At 50.3% G+C, this 18,432-nt stretch overlaps 2 protein-coding genes across 4 annotated transcripts; one reads left to right on the forward strand and one right to left on the reverse strand.

Annotated features, from left to right (window-relative positions):
- The first annotated feature begins 1,415 nt into the window (after positions 1–1,415).
- Positions 1,416–12,948, forward strand: FABP6 (fatty acid binding protein 6). 3 transcript variants are annotated; one of them, XM_063413136.1, is made up of 4 exons: positions 1,416–1,529; positions 10,731–10,814; positions 11,639–11,814; positions 12,287–12,948. In XM_063413136.1, exons 2-4 carry the CDS (start codon positions 10,748–10,750, stop codon positions 12,452–12,454), a joined length of 411 nt encoding a protein of 136 aa, XP_063269206.1. In that variant the 5' UTR covers positions 1,416–1,529; positions 10,731–10,747; the 3' UTR covers positions 12,455–12,948. The 3 variants fall into 3 exon arrangements, with proteins under 3 accessions (XP_063269206.1, XP_063269208.1, XP_063269207.1); XM_063413137.1 differs by lacking the exon at positions 1,416–1,529 and having other exon boundaries at positions 8,105–10,814; positions 12,287–12,376; positions 12,556–12,948; XM_063413138.1 differs by lacking the exon at positions 10,731–10,814 and having other exon boundaries at positions 1,418–1,529.
- Positions 12,949–13,091: 143 nt separating this feature from the next.
- On the reverse strand, positions 13,092–18,432 carry C1QTNF2 (C1q and TNF related 2). The gene is made up of 3 exons (XM_063413133.1): positions 18,176–18,432; positions 15,273–15,521; positions 13,092–14,044 (listed from the first exon to the last, which is right to left on the reverse strand). The coding sequence occupies exons 2-3, from the start codon at positions 15,511–15,513 to the stop codon at positions 13,431–13,433; spliced, it is 855 nt and encodes a 284-aa protein (XP_063269203.1). The 5' UTR covers positions 15,514–15,521; positions 18,176–18,432; the 3' UTR covers positions 13,092–13,430.

Here is an 18,432-nt window from a genome sequence, read left to right on the forward strand (position 1 = left end):
TTCTGAGGTTATTCTGCATCTGCAGCCAAGCTCTGTTCACATCAAGGGTGTCCAGCTGGTGAGGTGTGACCTCTCCTCACCTGTGGTCCCTGGAGATGAATCCTGTTTCAAATAGGAACAGCGGGAAGGGTAAAACACCTCAGCTGGAGGAGTGGGAATCCTACACAGTCTGTTCTCACCGAGGTTTGCTGCTGACAGAGCTCAAGGAGACAGGACAATAGAGGAAATGGAATAATTTGGGTCCTTTGTACTTCCCGAGCTGCAGGAGCAGCTGCCAGCTGCCTGTGACACTGTGTCCTTCTCTTTGGCACTTACATGGAGCCTCAGCTCTGCTGGCTGTGAAAAATGGACAATAACATTTCATTCACACAAGAGTGATGTGGTTTAATTATAGTGAAGGTTTAAAAACAACTTGAGGATGAAGTGTTGTGTAAGTGCTAAATGTTATCCTTGACAATGACACAGGCACCAGAAAATTGGTCTTTCAGATCATCAAGTTATTCCATAAATTACAAACTAATTTCTCTCTTTAAATGAAGAGTTACTGAGACATTCAGCTTTCTTGCTAATTGTTTGACTTCGACAATTTGGTGGATTTCAGTAAACTGACTGGTGGAGACAAATGTGTTTTCCAGCTCAACATTGTCTGACATACAACAATTGGAAATGGTCTGGCTGCAGATCAGAGCCAAGCACTGCAGGTGGTCCCCAAAAGAGGAGTGGGATTTTCTAGGGAGGTTTTCTAGGGAGATTCCAAAAGGGCCTGTAACAGGCTGTCCCTCCTGGAGCCAGCTTGCCTTCATGATTTACCTGAGTAAAACCAAGTAACTCTTGTCTCCCGTCCTTGTCTGCTTTTCCCTGTCACTCAGAACTTGCAGGTTTTGTACCTGGATCTTCCTGGGAGCTCACAGTCTGTGATGGAGCCACTGCAGCCTGGGTTCCACGCTGCCCTGGATCTCCTGCCGCTCTTGTGAAACTTTTGAAGCTGTTCCAAAGGCAGGGGCAGGGCACAAATGACAATGCAGTTGAGTTTAAGTCATGCTTAAAAAGCAAAAGTATTGAAAGCTCAGCTTTGTTATGCAGTTTGTCTTTTAGTCAAGACCCAAACAAACCAACCCAAAAAATAACTCCCAGCTCTTCCTGAGGTCTGCAGCTCTCCTGGGAAGGAGCAAAGAAGTGCTGTCATCACAGGCAAGTATTTTCAGCTTTCTGATTTTGAAAGTAGACCTTGGACTCTGTGTCCCTGTCTGCTTTATGTAGTTTTGCATTCTGGATAAAAATTATGAAGGGACCCTGGTGATGAATAAAAATGACAAGTTTGTTATTACTTCAAAATATCACAGGGACTGAGGGGGAATATGTAAGGAAATTATCTCCCAGATTGCTCTCAGTCAGTATTTTACCTTGTGTTCTCTTGCAGACCTTTGTTCTTGTCATTGTCTCATCTTCTGGTTTCTTGTGGACTTTCAGTTGTGGAACCTCCTGAGCCAAGTGCATTTCAAGCAAGAGATGTATTTGATGGATTTCTGGTAGGCATCTTCTCTTACCCTTTCCTAATCTAATTCCAAGTAGGATCAATTTATGGAGTGCCCAGGCTCAGCCTGAGTTCCTGTCAGAGCTCACCTGCAAATCTCAGCATGGTCCTTTGTAAGGCACTTCCTTTGGTAAAGTCAGGTCAATTTTAATTTCTCTTCCCAGGTAATCCTGTAAGTTCTGACTCTGAGCAACACCATTTGCAAGGGGCCTGAACATCAAGGGAAAGAATCCTTCACAGCAGGAGCTTGCTCTGTTATCTTTCTGGGGTTGTCAGTGGTTGGGAAATGGTGCTGCCCTCATTCAGAGACTCTCTTTAACTCAGACCAAGGAAAAAACATCCCCACACCTCCAGAACAAACCAGGCAGTGGCTCTGACACTGGAATCAATAAAGCCCTGGGATTTGTGAGGGCAGGGTGGGTGACTGGCAGTGCTCCACACAGCAGAGATGATTGACGTGAGAGATTTGATAAGGACACGTGGTGATCTGTGCAAAAAGATTGTAAATGTTGTTTGTCCAGGAGTTTTGGGCAGTGTAGAGTTGGAGTGGTGCAGTCAGAATGGGAAGTCTAAAAAATCCTTTTCCCTGGTCCTGTCACAGACAAGTCCATAAAGTGACCAATGCCAGGGATGAGAACATCTCTGTCAGGGGTCATCCAGCTGTGGCTCTTGCACATCTGTCTGTTAGCAGCTCCAAAGGCAGAAGATGAATGTAATTAGAACCAATCTTGCTGATTTGCAAAGCACTGTTTGTGCTTTTACTGCATTCCCTGGGATCAGGGGCTGGATCTTGCCTTTTGCCCTGTTTCTAGAGCTGGCCCAGTGAAACTCTCCCCACTCACCCTTCAGCAAATAACAAACAGAAAAACAGGAGCCTTCAACGGCTGTGTCACCACCCTTGTGAGGAAACGTGTTGGTGTAGCCAAACTGCATTTCTTGTATTGCCCTAATCTAATCCCCCACGTGGGGCTTATCACAGAGCAGGGCCCGAGCTGAGTGCCCAGGATATGCTGCTGGAGCTGGATAATGCTTTATTTTGAACAGTTCTTTCCCCACTGCTGCTGAAACCACCGTGCTGAGCAGCACAAACTGTGCTGGGGAAAGATACCTTTGCCAGCTTCAATTTATTTCTGTTCACTGCAACAACTGCTTGGGAGAGGGTGATTGTTTCTCTTGGTAGTAGGCAAGGTTAGGCTTCCAAAACACTGAAAAATGCTCTAAAAATGCATTTCCCAGGCACAGTTCATAATGGTTTAGAAAATGCAGAAATGAAACCACAACAGAGGTACCTGATGCTGAAAAGGAAGCACCCAGTAATGAGTGCTCAGCTGCAAGATTGTAGGATTTCTCTATTTAGGCTCAGCCAAACTTCTGGAATAAAAAAGGATGGAAAACTGTAAGGGAAACAAATGAGCTGTGCCCATGTCATTGTATTTGTTCTGAGGAAATGATTGAGACTTACAGCCACTGTTTGCAGGAAATCTGCCCTTCCCACGGGGTTGATCCCTCGTGTTTCCCTCAAGGGCTGCACTCTGGATAATTCATATCAGAGCCCCTGGCCCGGGCATTGCCTCCATGGCAGTTGGGTGTTTACTGAGTGTTCCTTCCCCACCTCTCGTGCTTCAGTCTAGGACGTATCTGGGGTGCTCTGTTCTGCTTTGGCACCCCTCAGAATGATAAAAATGTTCTGGCATCTGGAATTTCATGCTGCACCCCTCGAGGGACACATTTGTGTATGAAATTCCCTTGGTGAATCGCACAATGCAAGGTGAGGGACTGGATCCCAAATTACCAGGACTGAATCAAGTTATCCCTTAATGAGAATGGAGATGTCTCAGTCAGGATTCTGCATAAAAGCAGCCAAACACCTCCCCAGTGCAGGAAGGAACAGAGGAGGAAGGAAAAAATCTCTTGTCTTCTCTGAGATGAAGAATAAAAGATGTAAAAATCGGTTCTGTTTAAAATTTGGTAAATGGAATATAATCAGTCCTCACAAAGCATCCTCTGTACTCATCCGTGCTTGCAGGCACAGAACAGACTTGGCAACTGTCTCCTGCATGAAATAGGAAAGGTTTCAATGCTTGTGTAAGCGCTTCAAACAAAATAACTCTTTGCAGTAAAGCACTGTTCTGGAGGACATTGTATCTGCGAAATGTGAAACTGTTTCTCTGGGTGTTCACCATGGGTTCATAGCCGTGTGTGAGTGGGGTTTGGAAATTTTGTCATTACAAAGGGTTTTCCTCTAGGGGATAAATTTAATATAAAAGGGATTCCTGACACTTGTGGTATTTTCCCCTCAGAATGAAATCAAATTTGCTGGTGGATGCAGGCTTGGACCAGTGACAGAGCAGATAAATCCTCTTCTGCCTGAAGACTGGAGGCAGGAATGCTTTGTCACATCAGTAGTTACAATTTGACTTTAGTTTTGCTTTTTCTCCACCAATCTCAATTTGACTCGAAGCTCTGAAGTCACCCAGGGTGAGTCAGATGTGGTCAGGCCAAAGGAAGTTCTTGAATCGTTCCCAAAAGAGGGGAAACATGAGTCACTTCCGAGGGTTAGGCACAGCGAGACACAGAGCTCACAGACCTTTCCATGGGTCAGTGGGGAGAAGGAGCCCGGTGGGCTCAGGAGGTGTTGGGCTGCAGGGCTCTGAGGGCTGTGCAGGGGCTGAGCCTGGGACACGTTTTCCACAGGGAGGACACAATTCCTGCCATTCATTTGCATTCCTGCTGCAGCTGGACCAGCCTGGGTGCACAGATTGCAGTCAATGCCAGTGCTTCCCCCAGAGCCCCGGGCAGATCTGTGCTCCTGGCAGGGCCCACAGGGAACAGGCACTGCTCAGCACCGAGGGAAAACCTCTCTGCAGAGCCTGGGAACAGCAGTGACATCCACGCAGTGACACAGCACAAGTCCTGCTTTGGTTCTGGCTGCTGGTGCTTCCTGTTCATCAGCACAGGCAAAACCCAGGACACTGCTGAGCCAAAGGAGCTGCCACAGAGCAGAGCAGGCTCTGGGAGTGGGGCTGCGAAATCAGGTGAAAATCCCTCATACAAAAGCCTCAGTGATAATTTTAATTTACAGTCGGGAATGTGCCAAGGCAAATCCCTTTCTTTAGCTCCTTTCTCCTGATTCGTAGCCCATTGCTGCTGCCTCATTACCCCCCTGGCCTCTGGTGGGGCAGTAAATCTGGAGGTCTAATGGTGCACAGGCCCTTGGAGGACAGCCCTGCCTTTTCAAATATTCATTTCTATGCGGATCAGGGATGTCCCAGTCTGGCTGTAATCAGAGGAAGAGGGAAGGAGACAAATAATCACTGGAGATGACTGTTCGGGGAGCAATTCCTGTCAAAAAAACAATCAGCAGCAGAGGTGGATGCGAGCTGGCCTTGCAGCCCCGAGCACAAGGAGTGATGTGGGCTTGTTTGATCCCCATAAACTCTAATTTGCTTCTTCCTTCAGCCCCAGCCAGCTGCTTCCCTCGGCTGGGCTGAAATGCCAGTTGTTCTGTGGGAGCAGGGAAAGCTGCCAGGCTGGGGAGCTGCCCCTCTTTGTGCAGACCCTGCTGCAGGAGCAGCAGCCCTGCAGGGACAGGGCACCGAGCACAGCGTCCTGCAGGCCACCTCAGCCCCTGGGCACTGTCCTGTTTGTCCAGAGGGATTGCAGGGGCTGGGGCAGCAGCACGGCTTTCCTTCAGCTCAGAGCTTGGGTTATTCCAGGTGGAACAGACCTTTGGGCTATGAAATCAGTTTGCAGCCCTGGGACTTGACCTGATCCCAGACTGGTCTCACCCAGCTTAATGAGCAGTCAGCAGGAGTCATGGTCCTGCTAATCCTGATTTAAATGGGAGTTAGAGCAGGGCTTGGATTCCACATCTCCTGAGTAATTCCTTGTGTCATCCAGACCTCATCAAAGTGTCCTGGGGAAAATGATTTTAACCAAGCTGTTGTGCTGTGTGGGCACAGGAACCTGGGGCTCAGAGTAACTGAGGTGTGGGCTCCGAGAACATCACCCTGTGCTCAGCCCTGGCTTTTATTCAGAGCCACAGCTCCAGGCTAGGTTTTTCTTTCTATTATCAGGATGACAGCACTGGCAAGGGTGTGTCCATCCTTTCACCCTCAGTGGGTAAACTCTACATTTTTCCTTGAAGAGGGATATTTAAACATTCATATGATAATGAAGAAAATAACCCAACCATACAGAATTTATATAAACTCATATCTGGCCCCGTGTGAAAAAATAATCCAGAGGCCACAGAACTGCAGGGCTGGCTCAGCCAGGCAGTGTCACAGAGAGCTCTTTCTCTTTAATTTTTTATTTGGATCCTCTCTGTATGTAGGTCACAATGACTTAAAAGAGCAGGCACTGACCAGACAAAACCGAACCTCTCAGAACAAAGCCATTGTTGCAGGAGGAGATTTTTCTCCAACAAGACCCTGAATTAGCACTGAAGGATTGCAGCATTCCCTGTGTCTGGCTCTGCTGGGGTTCCCAGGATGGCAGAGCTGCAGCCTCGTGTGCTCTGCTGGGCTGGCTCTGCTTGGGAGGGGGCACGGGGCTGCTTCCTGAGCCTGTGCTGTGCACCCAGACTTTGCAGCAGGGCGTTGGAAATGGAGCATCTTTAGGGTCCTTCCAACCCCAATCAGTCTGTGCTCCTGTGATCCTGTGATCCTGTGATCCTGAATGACACAAACCCCACTGCTGATGCAGGGAGAGCTGAGGTATTTTGGTTCCCTTCCTCTCCTGCCTTTCAGGACACTCCTGCAGCTTTGCCCCTGGAATTCCCAGGGGAGGCTTCAGCAGCACGGAGCCGGCACTGGATGGTGCTGTGGCCCAGCACAGGTGAGCTCACCTGGCTGCCGGACAAATCCTGAGCTCACCTGGCTGCCAGACAAATCCTGCTGCTCCTGGAACCGCCAGGGGAGCCACGGGGACAGCCAGGATCCTGCATTACTCCTGCATGCAAATTCTTTTCAAAAGCAGATTTTGCAAGAGCACTTTGTGCCCGGGGCAGCAGAATTTGGGGAATTTGGCTCCTGCCCAGTCACTGAGCTTTTTAGCACCCCGAGAATGACCTGTGCATGTTCCCAGTCTGAGCCATTGGAAGAGGCAAGTTTAGGTTAAAAATCAAGTTTTAAAGAATAAGCCAATTTCCAGATCACAGAATGTTCTGAGCTGGAACATTCTGGAAGGGACCTACAAGGGTCAAGTCCAGCTCTTAAGCCCGTACAGGGACTGAACCCACCAACCTGGTGTTCTCAGCACCCTGCTCTGACCAGCTGAGTCAAGCTGCCTCTCTGTTAGGGGCTTTTTGGCCTCTGATGCTCTCCCATTGTTTAGAGGGGAAACAGATGTTGTTTGGTTGTCTGGAGTAAAGCAACACTTCAGTAGAAGTTCAGATTTTGAAGTGTTTTCCAGATCTGTCTTCTGATTCTGGACGGCGTTTTTAAGAGAAATGTGGCTTGTTCCAGGGTTTGAGGAAATCACAGCTGTTACCAGCCCGGTCTCATTTTCCCACTTTTCCATCAATGTTGTTTGATTAATAAGAGCCAACTTAGTGCTGAACAACTCAGGAATAAATCAAACTGGAGAAGAGGGACAGCAGCTGTAATAAAAGCAGCTCCAGGAACAAGGAGATGCAAGGATCTGCTGGGTGTGGAGGGGGGGAAGGAATGGCACGTGAAATGTGTGTATTTTCTCTGCCACAGAAGTATATTTTCTTCTCCTGATAAATGTATCCAAGGAAATATAAACAATTTCAAAGAGCTGAAAGTATGCAGTGAGATGTTGCTGTGAATCACACACATCAAAGCAGAGCTGAGGCCCAGGAGAAGCTTTCTGTGCAAAGAAAACTGGCTTTTCTTGTATTTCAAGGAAAGAAATCCTTCTCTGACTCTCAGGCTCCCTCTGTCCCTGCACACTTGACTTGGATCAGTATTTTCAGTGGGGCACTTACTAAACACTGCGCTGGCATAAGAAAAATCCACACAAATATTGGTTTCTCCTGTCTGCCTTTGAGATCATTTCAGATCCAATCCCTCTCTGGTTGGCTCCTGGGGTGGTTTCCCCCAGCTCCAGGCAGGTGCTGCCCCACCTGAGCCTTCTCCCAGGGGAGCAGGAAAGGCTTCAGAGGGGGACACAGAGAGGAGGGGACTCGGGAATAACAAAAAATCAACTGCAAAGCAGATGTGCCCTCAGAGCAAGAAAAGAGCAGCGTCTGAACTGACCGTTCCCTTTGCCAGAGCTGTGGGAAGCACAGCTGAGGGAATGCTCTGGAACAGCAGGGTGGGCAGCCACAGCCACGTGAGGAAATCCCAGCTGGATTCCCTGGAGGATAAGCTCCATTTGGAGCTGTGTTATCTGATGTGTCAGCAAGGACAATCACACAGGTATTATCAAGTAATAAAATCTTTACAACGCAGCCCATGAACTGTGTAGATAAAGGTGGTTTGCTCAGAAAAGTCCAGAAGAGTTGCAATGATTCTTGTCTTTAGGGCTGTCAGTTATTAACTTTATTAGAACTTTATAATTTTTTATATAAGAAATCCATAGAGAGAGGAGCTTTAACTCCAATTTTTTGACCAGAGGACTCTGCAAATAAAGTTGAAATATATCTTGCTTTTTAGCAACCTTTGAAATGTTGTCTATATTAGACTAAAACCATTGGAGTTCAAAATATTCCACAGTGGCTCTTAATCCAAGGATGATACTTCAAAGGAATCTGAGCAGTTTTGTGGGAGCCAAATTGAGAACAGCCAAAATTACTCTTCCTGTGCCTTTTCAGGATACACAAATCCAAACTGGCTTAACAAAATTCAAGTCTTTGGTTGTAGTTGTTAAAAATAAGAGAGATTCCCATTTCTGCTGTCCATCCCCGTCCCATTTAACTGGATACCACTGATAACATTCACTACAGGATAACTCATTAAAGGGAAGAATCCTGGAGAAAGGAGGGAATTAAATTCCCACCAAGTTGTGGTACCAGGTCCATTTTCCCCAGGTTTGGTTTTCTGTCTCTGATTCCCAGCCCAGAGCTCAGCAGTTCCCCTGGGGTTCCACTCAGAGTTCAGGAACACCAGTGGGATCTGAGCCCCTCCTCCAGAGGCTCTGCCAGCCTGGATGAGTCCTTTGGTTGTCTTGTTTTCTGGAAATTTCTTTTCTGGAGATCCAGACACACTGAAGGCTCTCCTGATGGAGTGTTGTCGCACAAAATAATTGAATTTTCTTGTAGGGAATCCCCCAAAGCACGGGGGTTTTGGGAGATCTGTGCCTTCCTCCCCTGCAGGTGTTTGTCTCTGAATCTCCTGTTTTTCCTGGTTTTGTTAGGCAGGTCCAGGGCCGCTCTGGGGCAGGGCAGGCTCTGTGCTGAGCCACCTGTGGAGCCTGGCAGGCGCATTTCTGTGCAGTCTCTGAGCTCTGTCCGAGCCGTGCAATAATTCAGCCCCGTTCTGGTGATGAATTCTCTGCTCCTCAGGGCTGGAGAGCGGCAACACCTCGGACCAGACTAAACGGGCACTTAACAAGGCCCAGCGTAACGGGGCTCCCCCGGAATTACCCAGCACATTAACGCCAAATGAGCTCATCCTGAATTCATTAGGAATGATTACTCTGAGTACCAGAGGAATTAATAATCATTAGCATTTCCTAAGGAGGGCTGCCGAAGAACTGCCAGATACAGGTCCAGGCTTTCCCCAGCAGGTTTGGTTCGGAGGGAGTCATTAACGGGAGCTCTGTGCCCACTGGAGACTTCCCACTGCTATTCTGGGCCCGCGCTCCCAGTTCAGTTGCGATCCAGCACTAAAAGCACTTCAAAGCCGGCACTGCCTGCTTCAGTCACTGCTGGAATTACCTCCCTTATCCTCGATTTGTCTCCAGGTGAATCTCCCTGGCTTTCTGCAGCTCTGCTGAAAGTGAATAAACCTGGGAGGCTGCTGGGAGCCACCCAAGGGCAAGGGGACTCCACAGACAAAAGGAATGCAGAAACGCTGTGTTATTATTTTGTGCAGGCAAACTCTCAAAGCAAAGATATCCAAGGCTTTGATTCGGCTCTTCCAGCTCCCTCTGTTCCCAGCAGCATTTGAAGCCTGGGCTGTTTTGCATATCAGAGGCAGCTGACTGGGGAGGCAGAGCGAATTCACTGCTCACTCTGGATGACCTTTTCCTTTGGGGATGAGCTTCCACAAGAGTTTTACTTCTCTGACAACTTATTCCTGTTCACTGTCTCCAAATGCTGCACGCTTGGCATTTACATCATCCTGGTACATTCAAATACAGCACTGAGCTTTTCTGCATAACTGCTCCTTGTAACCAGCAGAATCACATCATGGGATTATGGAATATCCCATCCATGTCTGTGTGGAGCTGTCAGCAGTTTTGTATCTCATCGTGGGGCAGCTATCAATATAATCTGATCTTTATGGACAGGGAGCACAAAAGCTCAAGTACTGTTCATATAATCTGATTATCTCCTTCCTTTTACACAAGACTGGGCTGCTTTCCTTATCCAGTTTGATCTCTCTCCCAAGGTCCCTGTGCTGTTACTCCACCAGTGAATTGTCCCTGCAGGTTTTATGTCTCAGGAGAGTTCATGGAGCTCCCTCCCAAGGCTGTGCCACCCCTGCCCTGCCTCCGGGGCTGTTTGCTCTGCTGTGCCCTCAGCACGGGGGTCCAGCTGGGAAAAGTTCCCTGGCACTGAGTTCAGCCATCTTGTGATTAAGCTGAAGTGTTAATTAACAAACTGTCAAATATATTTTCAGGATAGTCAGAGTCATTTTACAGCCACTTTTAAATCAAACGTGCCCAGGAAACCCTGGTGGTGACACAAGTTTCCCCAGATCTTTCTGTGCAGAGCTGAGAACTGGTGCATGGTCCATTTTTATTTTTCTTTTATTCCATCCTGAATGCAAAACCAGTGAAATCTTAAAAGTAAAATTACACCATTTTGTTTAAATCTGCACTAAAGGAAAGCTGAGCCTTTGGCCTTGATTCCTGCTGATCTCCAGGTTATTGGCAAGGATGTACAATTGCCTGATAACCTCGATTCCACGCAGGTCGATGGCACTGCTGAGTGACTCACGGGGGCTGTAAAGCTCTGTTTGCAGGGGTGTGGGCCGGGTGGGCTGAGAGCTCGGCTCTATAAAGGCGGGCTCAGCCCGGCCGAGCCATCCTGCTCCATCCCGCCGCTGTTCCACCCCCCCAGGCCCGTCCCAGGGAACAATGGCATTCACAGGCAAATACGAGTTCGAGGCCGATGAGAACTACGACGCCTTCGTGCAGAAGATTGGTGAGTCTGGCTGGGCTCAGGGACCCGACATGGATCCGATACAAAAACTGGGGAAGGGCTGGGACAGCTGGGATTGCTCAGCCTGGAGAGGAGAAGCTTCGGGGTGACCCAGCTGTGACCTTCCAGGGCCTGAAGGGGCCACAGGAAAGATGGAGAGAGACTTCACAAGGAATGGAGTGACAGGACAAGGGGGAATGGATTCAGACTTGTAGGGTGTAGGTTTGGATGGGATATTGGGCAGGAATTGTTCCCTGGCAGGGTGGGCAGGCCCTGGCACAGGTGCCCAGAGCAGCTGTGGCTGCCCCTGGATCCCTGGCAGTGCCCAAGGCCAGGCTGGACAGGGCTGGAGCAGCCTGGGACAGTGGAAGGGTCCCTGCCCATGGCAGTGGTTGAACGATCTTTAAGGTCCCTCCCAACCCAAACTGTCCAAAGATTTCATTATTCCATGTGCACCTAGTTAAAGAGCAAGAGCAGATATTAAAATAGGTCTGTGCAGCTAAATAGCAAAGGCCCAAGGTCCCACACATGAAATTCCAAGCAATGCATGTGTAGGTTAAGGAGAAGGGAATATTTTATGTACTTTGTACATTTTTCCTGTGTGTTGTTTCTCAGGGAAAAGAATACAAGATTTATTTTAGCAAATGCATTAATGTACTAATATCTTCCTTTACATCAGTAATTTCAACTCAGAGCTTTGATGCTGCAAAAAAATTAAAAATAAGAAATTAACAACAAATTGGATACACTGAGAACAAACACCACCACCCACCATTCTTCACAAATTCAGCTTAGGTTTGATAAGCTCTGTGTTTTTATTGTTTCAGGTCTCCCCAGTGACAAGGTTGAAATGGGACGGAACTGCAAAATTGTGACGGAGGTGGTGCAGAACGGGAACGACTTCACCTGGACCCAGCACTTCCCCGGAGGCCGCACCACCACCAACAGCTTCACCGTGGGCAAGGAGGCAGACATGGAGACCATGGGCGGGAGGAAGTTCCAGGTAAATTCGTGCAGCTCTTCAGCTCCCCAGCCTCAGGAGGGCTCAGGTTTAGGGTGAAAAGCAAACCTGTGCCAGGCCTAGTGAAGGTGTCCCTGCCCGTGGCAGGGGGTGGAACAGGAGGGGCTCTCAGGCCCTTTGAACCCAGGCCAGCCTGGGATTCCCTGGCTCCATCATCAGCCCAGGACTCCTGGGCTCCTGCCAGCACCGCGTGCAGAGCTGTCAGTGAGTGATGTGGAGACCTGGAACCTGCAGGAACTGGAAGATGAGCAAGTGTCTGTTTAAACTGTGAACATTCAAGAACTAAAGCCCACAGATTTCAGCCCTGTGCATGAGGGCACCTGTGCCACACCCAGCCTGTGTCCCATGAGCTGCCAGCATCGGGTGTGCAGGCGTTTACAGAACCTGGTAACAAATTCCAGCAACCCCAGCAACCCCAGCAACCCCAGCAACACGAACCCTTCCTCTCTTCCAGGCAACTGTCAAAATGGAAGATGGGAAACTCGTGGCTGATTTCCCCAACTACCGCCACACTGCAGAGATCTGCGGGGGGAAGCTGGTAGAGGTGAGTGCTCAAAGAGCCAGGGTAGTTCATAAAAACAAAGAAAATCCTCAGAATTTGAAGTTTAGAAAAAAATCTTAAGTGAAGGACAGGCTCTGAGCCATCCCTGGGGCTGTTCCCCCGGGCCTCTGGAGCTCTGATTACACTGTTCAACCAAAGTTTTGGTTTGTTCTTTCCTCCAGATTTCTACTTCTTCTGGTGTAGTCTACAAAAGGACCAGCAAAAAGATTGCCTAAGGCAGCAAGTTCAGTCTCTTCCAGTGCACTGAAAGCCAACAATAAAATAAATAAAATAAAGTTCTGTCTTTGTCTCTTTCTTGGTATTGCAAACATCCTCATGTTAATGCTTACCCCATCCTAAATAACTGACAGGGGTGGAACAAGATGAGATTTAAGGTCCCTCCCAGCCCAAACCCTTCTGTGACTCTGATTCTCTGCTCTGAGGGACACCAGTGGTGCTCAGAGCACCCCTTTGTGCCCTGAGAGCAGCCCTGAACCTTAAAATCAAGACCTTCCCATCACTGCCTGTACAGACCAGATGCCTTTGCTGGTAGAACTGCCTTGATGGGGCTGAGAGGGACTTTTACAACTGCAGCTGACAAATTCCTGACTCTGAACTGGCTGGCAAAGCCCAATTCCATTAACAAGGGTTGTCCTGGGCTGCAGGGGAGGACCCCAGTGACACAACCTCCAGCATCAATGGCACTTCCCAGCTCAGCTTTAGGACATTACTGTTGGCTTCCTTGCTTTATTGTAACAATGCAATAACCAAAGCATCCTGCACCAGTATTTGATTTACATGTCCATGGCATGTTGGAATAATCATGGGATACATAACGGGTGGCTTTGGGATGGAGACATTTGTGAGGCTGCTGAAAGCCTGGTACCTGCGGGTTTGATGGCATCAAGGAAAAGTTTACACAGCCCCTACAGGGTGCAGTCAACTGATAATCCCATGGGCAAATGTGGAATCATCTGATAACCCCAGATACTCCCATGCAAGGCCACTCTTCCTTGGACTGAGGCCCATCTCCTATTTCTTCCCACAGTTTCTCATCCTACACCTCACTGAGATAATCTTGGTCAGGGTAAATCAAGAATCCAGTAAATAAGCTGTCTGTCCAGTAGGGATCATAGAAGAGCCCATTTTGCTCAGAGTAAAAGATCTGCAGCCACACCTCGTCCTCCTCCTTCAGCGCCAGCACGGTGGAGCCGGAGGCCACGTCGTGGTTGCCGGTGTTGGCGTCGAAGGTCTTGATGCGGTACTGGCCGTTGTGGACCAGGCCGATGGCCAGGTGCTTGTTGGCCAAGGTGATGTCATAGGTGAAGTAGTAAATGCCCGGGATGCTGCAGATGAACTTCCCGCTGGAGGCGTTGTAGTGTCCCCCCTCGTTCATCAGGATCCTGTCGAACTTGATGGGCAGCCTCTCCCTGGGGTAGCTCTTGGACACAGCCACCGAGAATGCAGACCTGGCCCTGCTGCCGCTGCAGCTGCAGGGGCCCGGCGGCCCCGGCTCCCCCCTGCCCCCTTTGGGCCCTTTCTTCCCCGGGGGCCCGTTTTTCCCGGGATTGCCCTTCAAACCCTTGGGGCCCCGGGGCCCGGCCTTGCCAAGGGCTCCCGCCTTCCCCTTCGGGCCTGGCTTGCCAGGGTTTCCTGTTCTGCCCTGGGGACCTGGAAGACAAATGATCTTATCAATCTTTCTTATCATTTCGGAGGGCAAGAGCTGGTACAGCAGGTGGAAGGAGGTTAGAGCAATGCAGCAGGGATTTCATTTAGGAGGAAACCATTGCTGCTTTGCACTGGTGAGAATCCCAAAGAAATCCCACGTGGGGCTGGAGATCTCTCTGGACTGACCAGCCAGGGCAGGCAGGGAGTTGGTGTGGTCACAGTGGAACTTTGTCCTTTTGAAGGACTAGAAGGCTGATTCCATTATCTGGCTCACTTGAGAAAAAGGAGGAATTAAAGCTTTAAATGTTTAGGCTTTACAGAGTGGGACAGGTTTGTGAAGCTTTCAGAGCCTCACTTTGAGCAGGTGACCACTTTTGATCTCTCTCTCTCTTTTTTTTTTTTTTTTTTTTTTTTTTTTTTTTTTTTTTTTTTTTTTTTTTAATTTAGCATGAAACTGTTTAAAAGCAAGGTAAAAGTAAATCTAGATGTGGTAAAAAGCGCAGCCCAGCCCAGCTGGGGGATGAACCAGCAAACAACGGGGGCAGGGGGTGCCTTGAGACGGGAAGGGAGCTGGGCTGGCAGTGATTCAGGCTCGGTGGTATCTGATACGAGCACAGTCGTGAGGATTTACGCGGTGTCTCTTGACCTGCTGCAGCAAGAGCAGATCGAAACGCAGCTGTGGCTGGAAATCCGCTCTCGGACCGCGGGCTCGGGGAGGGGAAGGGGAGGAGGCAGCGGCAGGCTGGGCTCGCTGCGCTGCCGAGGCAGGAGTGCTCTCTAGCGTGGCAGAGGGAAATCACCGCTCGGCACAGGCTGCTCCTGCTGCCTCCTGCCTCGGGCAGGACCCAGAGCACCGCCCCAAACGCGTCTGTTTGCTCTGGACTGGGCCCGGCACGGGCAGTGCCTGTCCCGCGACAGGCTCGGGACAGCCGATCTTTCCTTTCCTCGCCTGGCTCTGGTTTTCCTGGGAGCAGGAACCACAGACCGGCCCCTTGTCTCCTCTAGAGAGCCCTGATCAGCGCAGGGCAAACCTCTGTGCCACAAAATGAGCGCAGCAGGGACTGCCCGCAGCTGTCAGGACACGCTGTGTTTGAACCCCTCTGCCGAGCGGGATCGCTCGGGGAGCGGGCAGCGGCAATTCCCGGCGGAGTTTCCCGGGCGGTGCCGCTTGCAGGGGCTCCGCACCGCAGCTCTCCCCTCCCCATGGCTGTGTCCGGCGCCTCTCTCTTACCTTGCTCGCCCTGCTCGCCCTTGTCCCCGTCCTGGCCGTCCTTGCCGTCCTTGCCTGGGAAGCCCATCCTGCCCACGGTGCCGGGGGTCCCTGGCGCGCCGGGGGGCCCGGGGGGCCCGGGGGGCCCTGGCAGGCTGCAGGCCAGCTGGGCGCCCTCCTGCAGCTCCCGCTTGGCAAAGCCCCCCAGGATGTGGTTGGCCACGCAGGGCACGGTCCAGAGGAGCAGCGCGGCAGAGATCATGGCACGGCCTGTGGGGAGGAGCAGCGTGTGGGCACCGCTGGCACGGGCTGGTGCAGGAACTTGCATGAAAATGGGAGAATATTTGGCTCGCCTTGGCAGGGTGGGGGAGCTCTTTGCTTTGGTGTGATGTGGTTCCAAGGACTTGGCTCACGGAGTTTAGGTCAGACCAATGTTTTTATCACACTCACTCTTCTCCAAGACTGTATCTGTGGCCATCCCTCATTTTGTTTTGCTCCCTGAGCCTCTTGTCCCCCAAAACACCAGGAGCAATGGCAGAGGGTGCAGAGAGCAGCTCTTGGGACCAGGGGAGTGGAAGAAGGAGAAGGGGTTTGGTGTGAACATCCCCAGCATGACCCACCCATGGCTGAGTCCCCGGGGTTCCCTCAAGGCACAAATCCCATGGTGTGATGCAGGGCAGGACTCAAGAGAGGCTGGGCCTTGGTTTGGGCCAGGCCTTGGCGCCTTTTGCCAGTCAGTTCCAGCTGAGCCTCATCCCCTTCCCCACTCAGCTCAGCTTTAGCAGCTCCCCAGCACTGCTATGTGCAACTCCTGCACTGGAAATAAGATTAAAAAGCACTGGCTAAAATTCCATGTTGGCCTTATCTCTCATCCTGCTCTCGGCTCCTGAGGGGTGGAAATGCATCTTTAGATGTTCCAAATCCAGCCAGCTGATCCTACATATTTATGCTTAGTGAGAGCCCTCAGCTCTGTGATATTGTAATTAAGACCATGCAGAGGAGAGGGAAATGCAAACCAGATCCAGGGCTGGATTTGGCTGCTGAGCCCTTTGGTTCTTCAGCTCTGATTTGCTGCTGCTGGAAGGTGTTGGATTAATGGAGATGGAAAACACCGCCCAGTGCTCATGTGAAAAGTTGAATGAAGGCTTCTGAGTTTATGGAAAAGGAAACAAAATGTTCAAATGCCAGTGGAGTGGGAGATCACAAGGAAAGCTGCATCCCTGCTTGCCAGGAGCCCCTCCAACAGGGCAGAGAAGTGAGAGGTGTCAGGAGGGAGATGACACTCACAAGCTGTGGCAGGGAAAAATGTCATTGCGGAGCATAACCTGGAGAAAAGGGAATGCCTCATGTGGAGAAGAAAGGTGCGAGAAGGAGCAGAGGGTGGGAGGGCAGCTCCTCCTCTGCCAGTTTCTTACCATAATCACTTCTGTTGAGACAACCCAGCTCGTTGACCCGATGGGATAAAAAGTGGCAAACAAAACCCCCGAGGCTGGGAGGTCTGTGGGACCAGTCCTTGGGTAAGGGGGGAGTATCCAAGTACCTGGAGCTGCACTCTAGCACAGCTCCAGAGCTGGAGCTAATTAATGGCTCCACAAGAAAGCTTCATCTCATATCCCAGCAACGTGCGTGGGATGCAAGGCACCACCACATCCACAAGAGCATCTATAAATAACCTCTTCAAGAAATCTTTTTGAGAGAGAACAAACCTCATGCTGTTCCACCTTAAAAGAAAAATAGTTCCTCGATGCAGAAGGTCCAATGAGCTCCAAAAAGCAAATTGGAAGCAGATCAGCATCTCCCCTCCATGGTGTGGGCAGCCAGCCCGGCACAGGAGGCTGTGCAGCAGCAGGGCTGATTTTCCAATGACATTTTAACCAATGGCTTTGTCACCAGGGTTAGAGACCTTTGGGCCATGACCAATGCCTGTTGTGCATTAAAGAAGTGTTTCTGTAAGAAAAGATCCTGCCTGGAAGAGTCAGGATCAGCTGCACTTTCTGCTGCTTCCAAGGCAGCTGGGCTGAAATGGCAGAGGAAAATCCCTGAGGGCTGCAAGATGCAGAGTTTGGTGGCACGAGCAGTGGCTGGATGGGGATTCTTTGGCCAGTGAAGCCACCCTGTGCCATGTGGTGGTGGGAATACGAAACTGAGGGAATTGCTGCTTCGAGGGGGGCAGGAGCAGGATGAGGGGACACAGAGTGAGCAAACACCGTGACTTTCTCCTCTATTTCCTTTAAACAATCGAGGCTTTCTCAAACAGAACATCTTTCTCCCTCACAATTTCCCAGTGTACCTCAAGATGTCTTAATTAATCTTGAAGACAATCATTATCCCCATGAGCCCAATCCTCAGCTCTGGAGGTTGCTCTGAAGTGTCCCTGGGGTGGAAGCAAAAGGAACCCTTGGGTGCAAGGCTGGTTTAGGTAAAATCAGGTGTGACAGCAGTGACAGAACTCCTGAAATGGGTAGATTTAACTGATAGGAGCCAGGGAAGTACTTGAACCAACAGGGGCTTGATCTGTTCCCTGCTGCTGCACAAAGCAAAGGAGGGGAAGCAGAGGATGCAGCTCCTGTCCTGAACCTGCAGTGCTCTCTTGGCTTCAGGCACCGGGAATTCCTGTGCCAAACCTTCCCCAGCCTGGAGCAGAGACATCAGGAATTCCTGTGCCAAAGCGTGCCTAGCCCCAGGCTCAAACCCGGCTCGGCAGCTGCCCAGGGCAGGGACAGGCTGAAGGGGGTGGGAGCTCCCAGCAAAGCCCGAGGAATGTTTCCCTCATGGTGTTATTTCTTTAACTGGCAACTGTTGCCTTTACGGATTCCTGTGCAGGCTTTGGAAACCTGAGTGCTCAGTGATTTAGACCTTATTTGGGAAGTTTTCAAAGGTTAAGAGGAGGGAGAGACAGAAAAAGGCAAAGTGGATCTACTCACCAGCCTGCTCTCCCCAGTGAGATCCGGACAGGCGCTGGCAGCCCCCAGGGCTTCGGGCAGATGTTCTGCTGCAGATCCCCGGCCTGTCCTGCCACAGCAGGTCCTGGGAGGGTTGACTTTGGTCCTTTCTATTCCTGTTTGACTCCTTCTCGTGCGCAGTTTGAGCTCCCTGCAGCAGCTCCACTTTGGCCCCACGTTGCCAAAGGCATATTTTTATTATTGTGTAATGGATCTGTGCCTCTTCCTTGGTCACGTGC

The sequence above is a fragment of the Prinia subflava genome, chromosome 16 (assembly GCF_021018805.1).
Source record: "Prinia subflava isolate CZ2003 ecotype Zambia chromosome 16, Cam_Psub_1.2, whole genome shotgun sequence".
Classification (NCBI taxonomy): domain Eukaryota; kingdom Metazoa; phylum Chordata; class Aves; order Passeriformes; family Cisticolidae; genus Prinia; species Prinia subflava.

Coding starts and splice junctions, on each gene's coding strand:
- FABP6 (XM_063413136.1), top strand. CDS start 10,748: ATGGCATTCACAGGCAAATACGAGTTCGAGGCCGATGAGAACTACGAC. Junction 10,815..11,638: donor CGCCTTCGTGCAGAAGATTG/GTGAGTCTGGCT, acceptor TTATTGTTTCAG/GTCTCCCCAGTGACAAGGTT. Junction 11,815..12,286: donor TGGGCGGGAGGAAGTTCCAG/GTAAATTCGTGC, acceptor CCTCTCTTCCAG/GCAACTGTCAAAATGGAAGA.
- C1QTNF2 (XM_063413133.1), bottom strand. CDS start 15,513: ATGATCTCTGCCGCGCTGCTCCTCTGGACCGTGCCCTGCGTGGCCAAC. Junction 14,045..15,272: donor GGGCGAGCAGGGCGAGCAAG/GTAAGAGAGAGG, acceptor TTTGTCTTCCAG/GTCCCCAGGGCAGAACAGGA.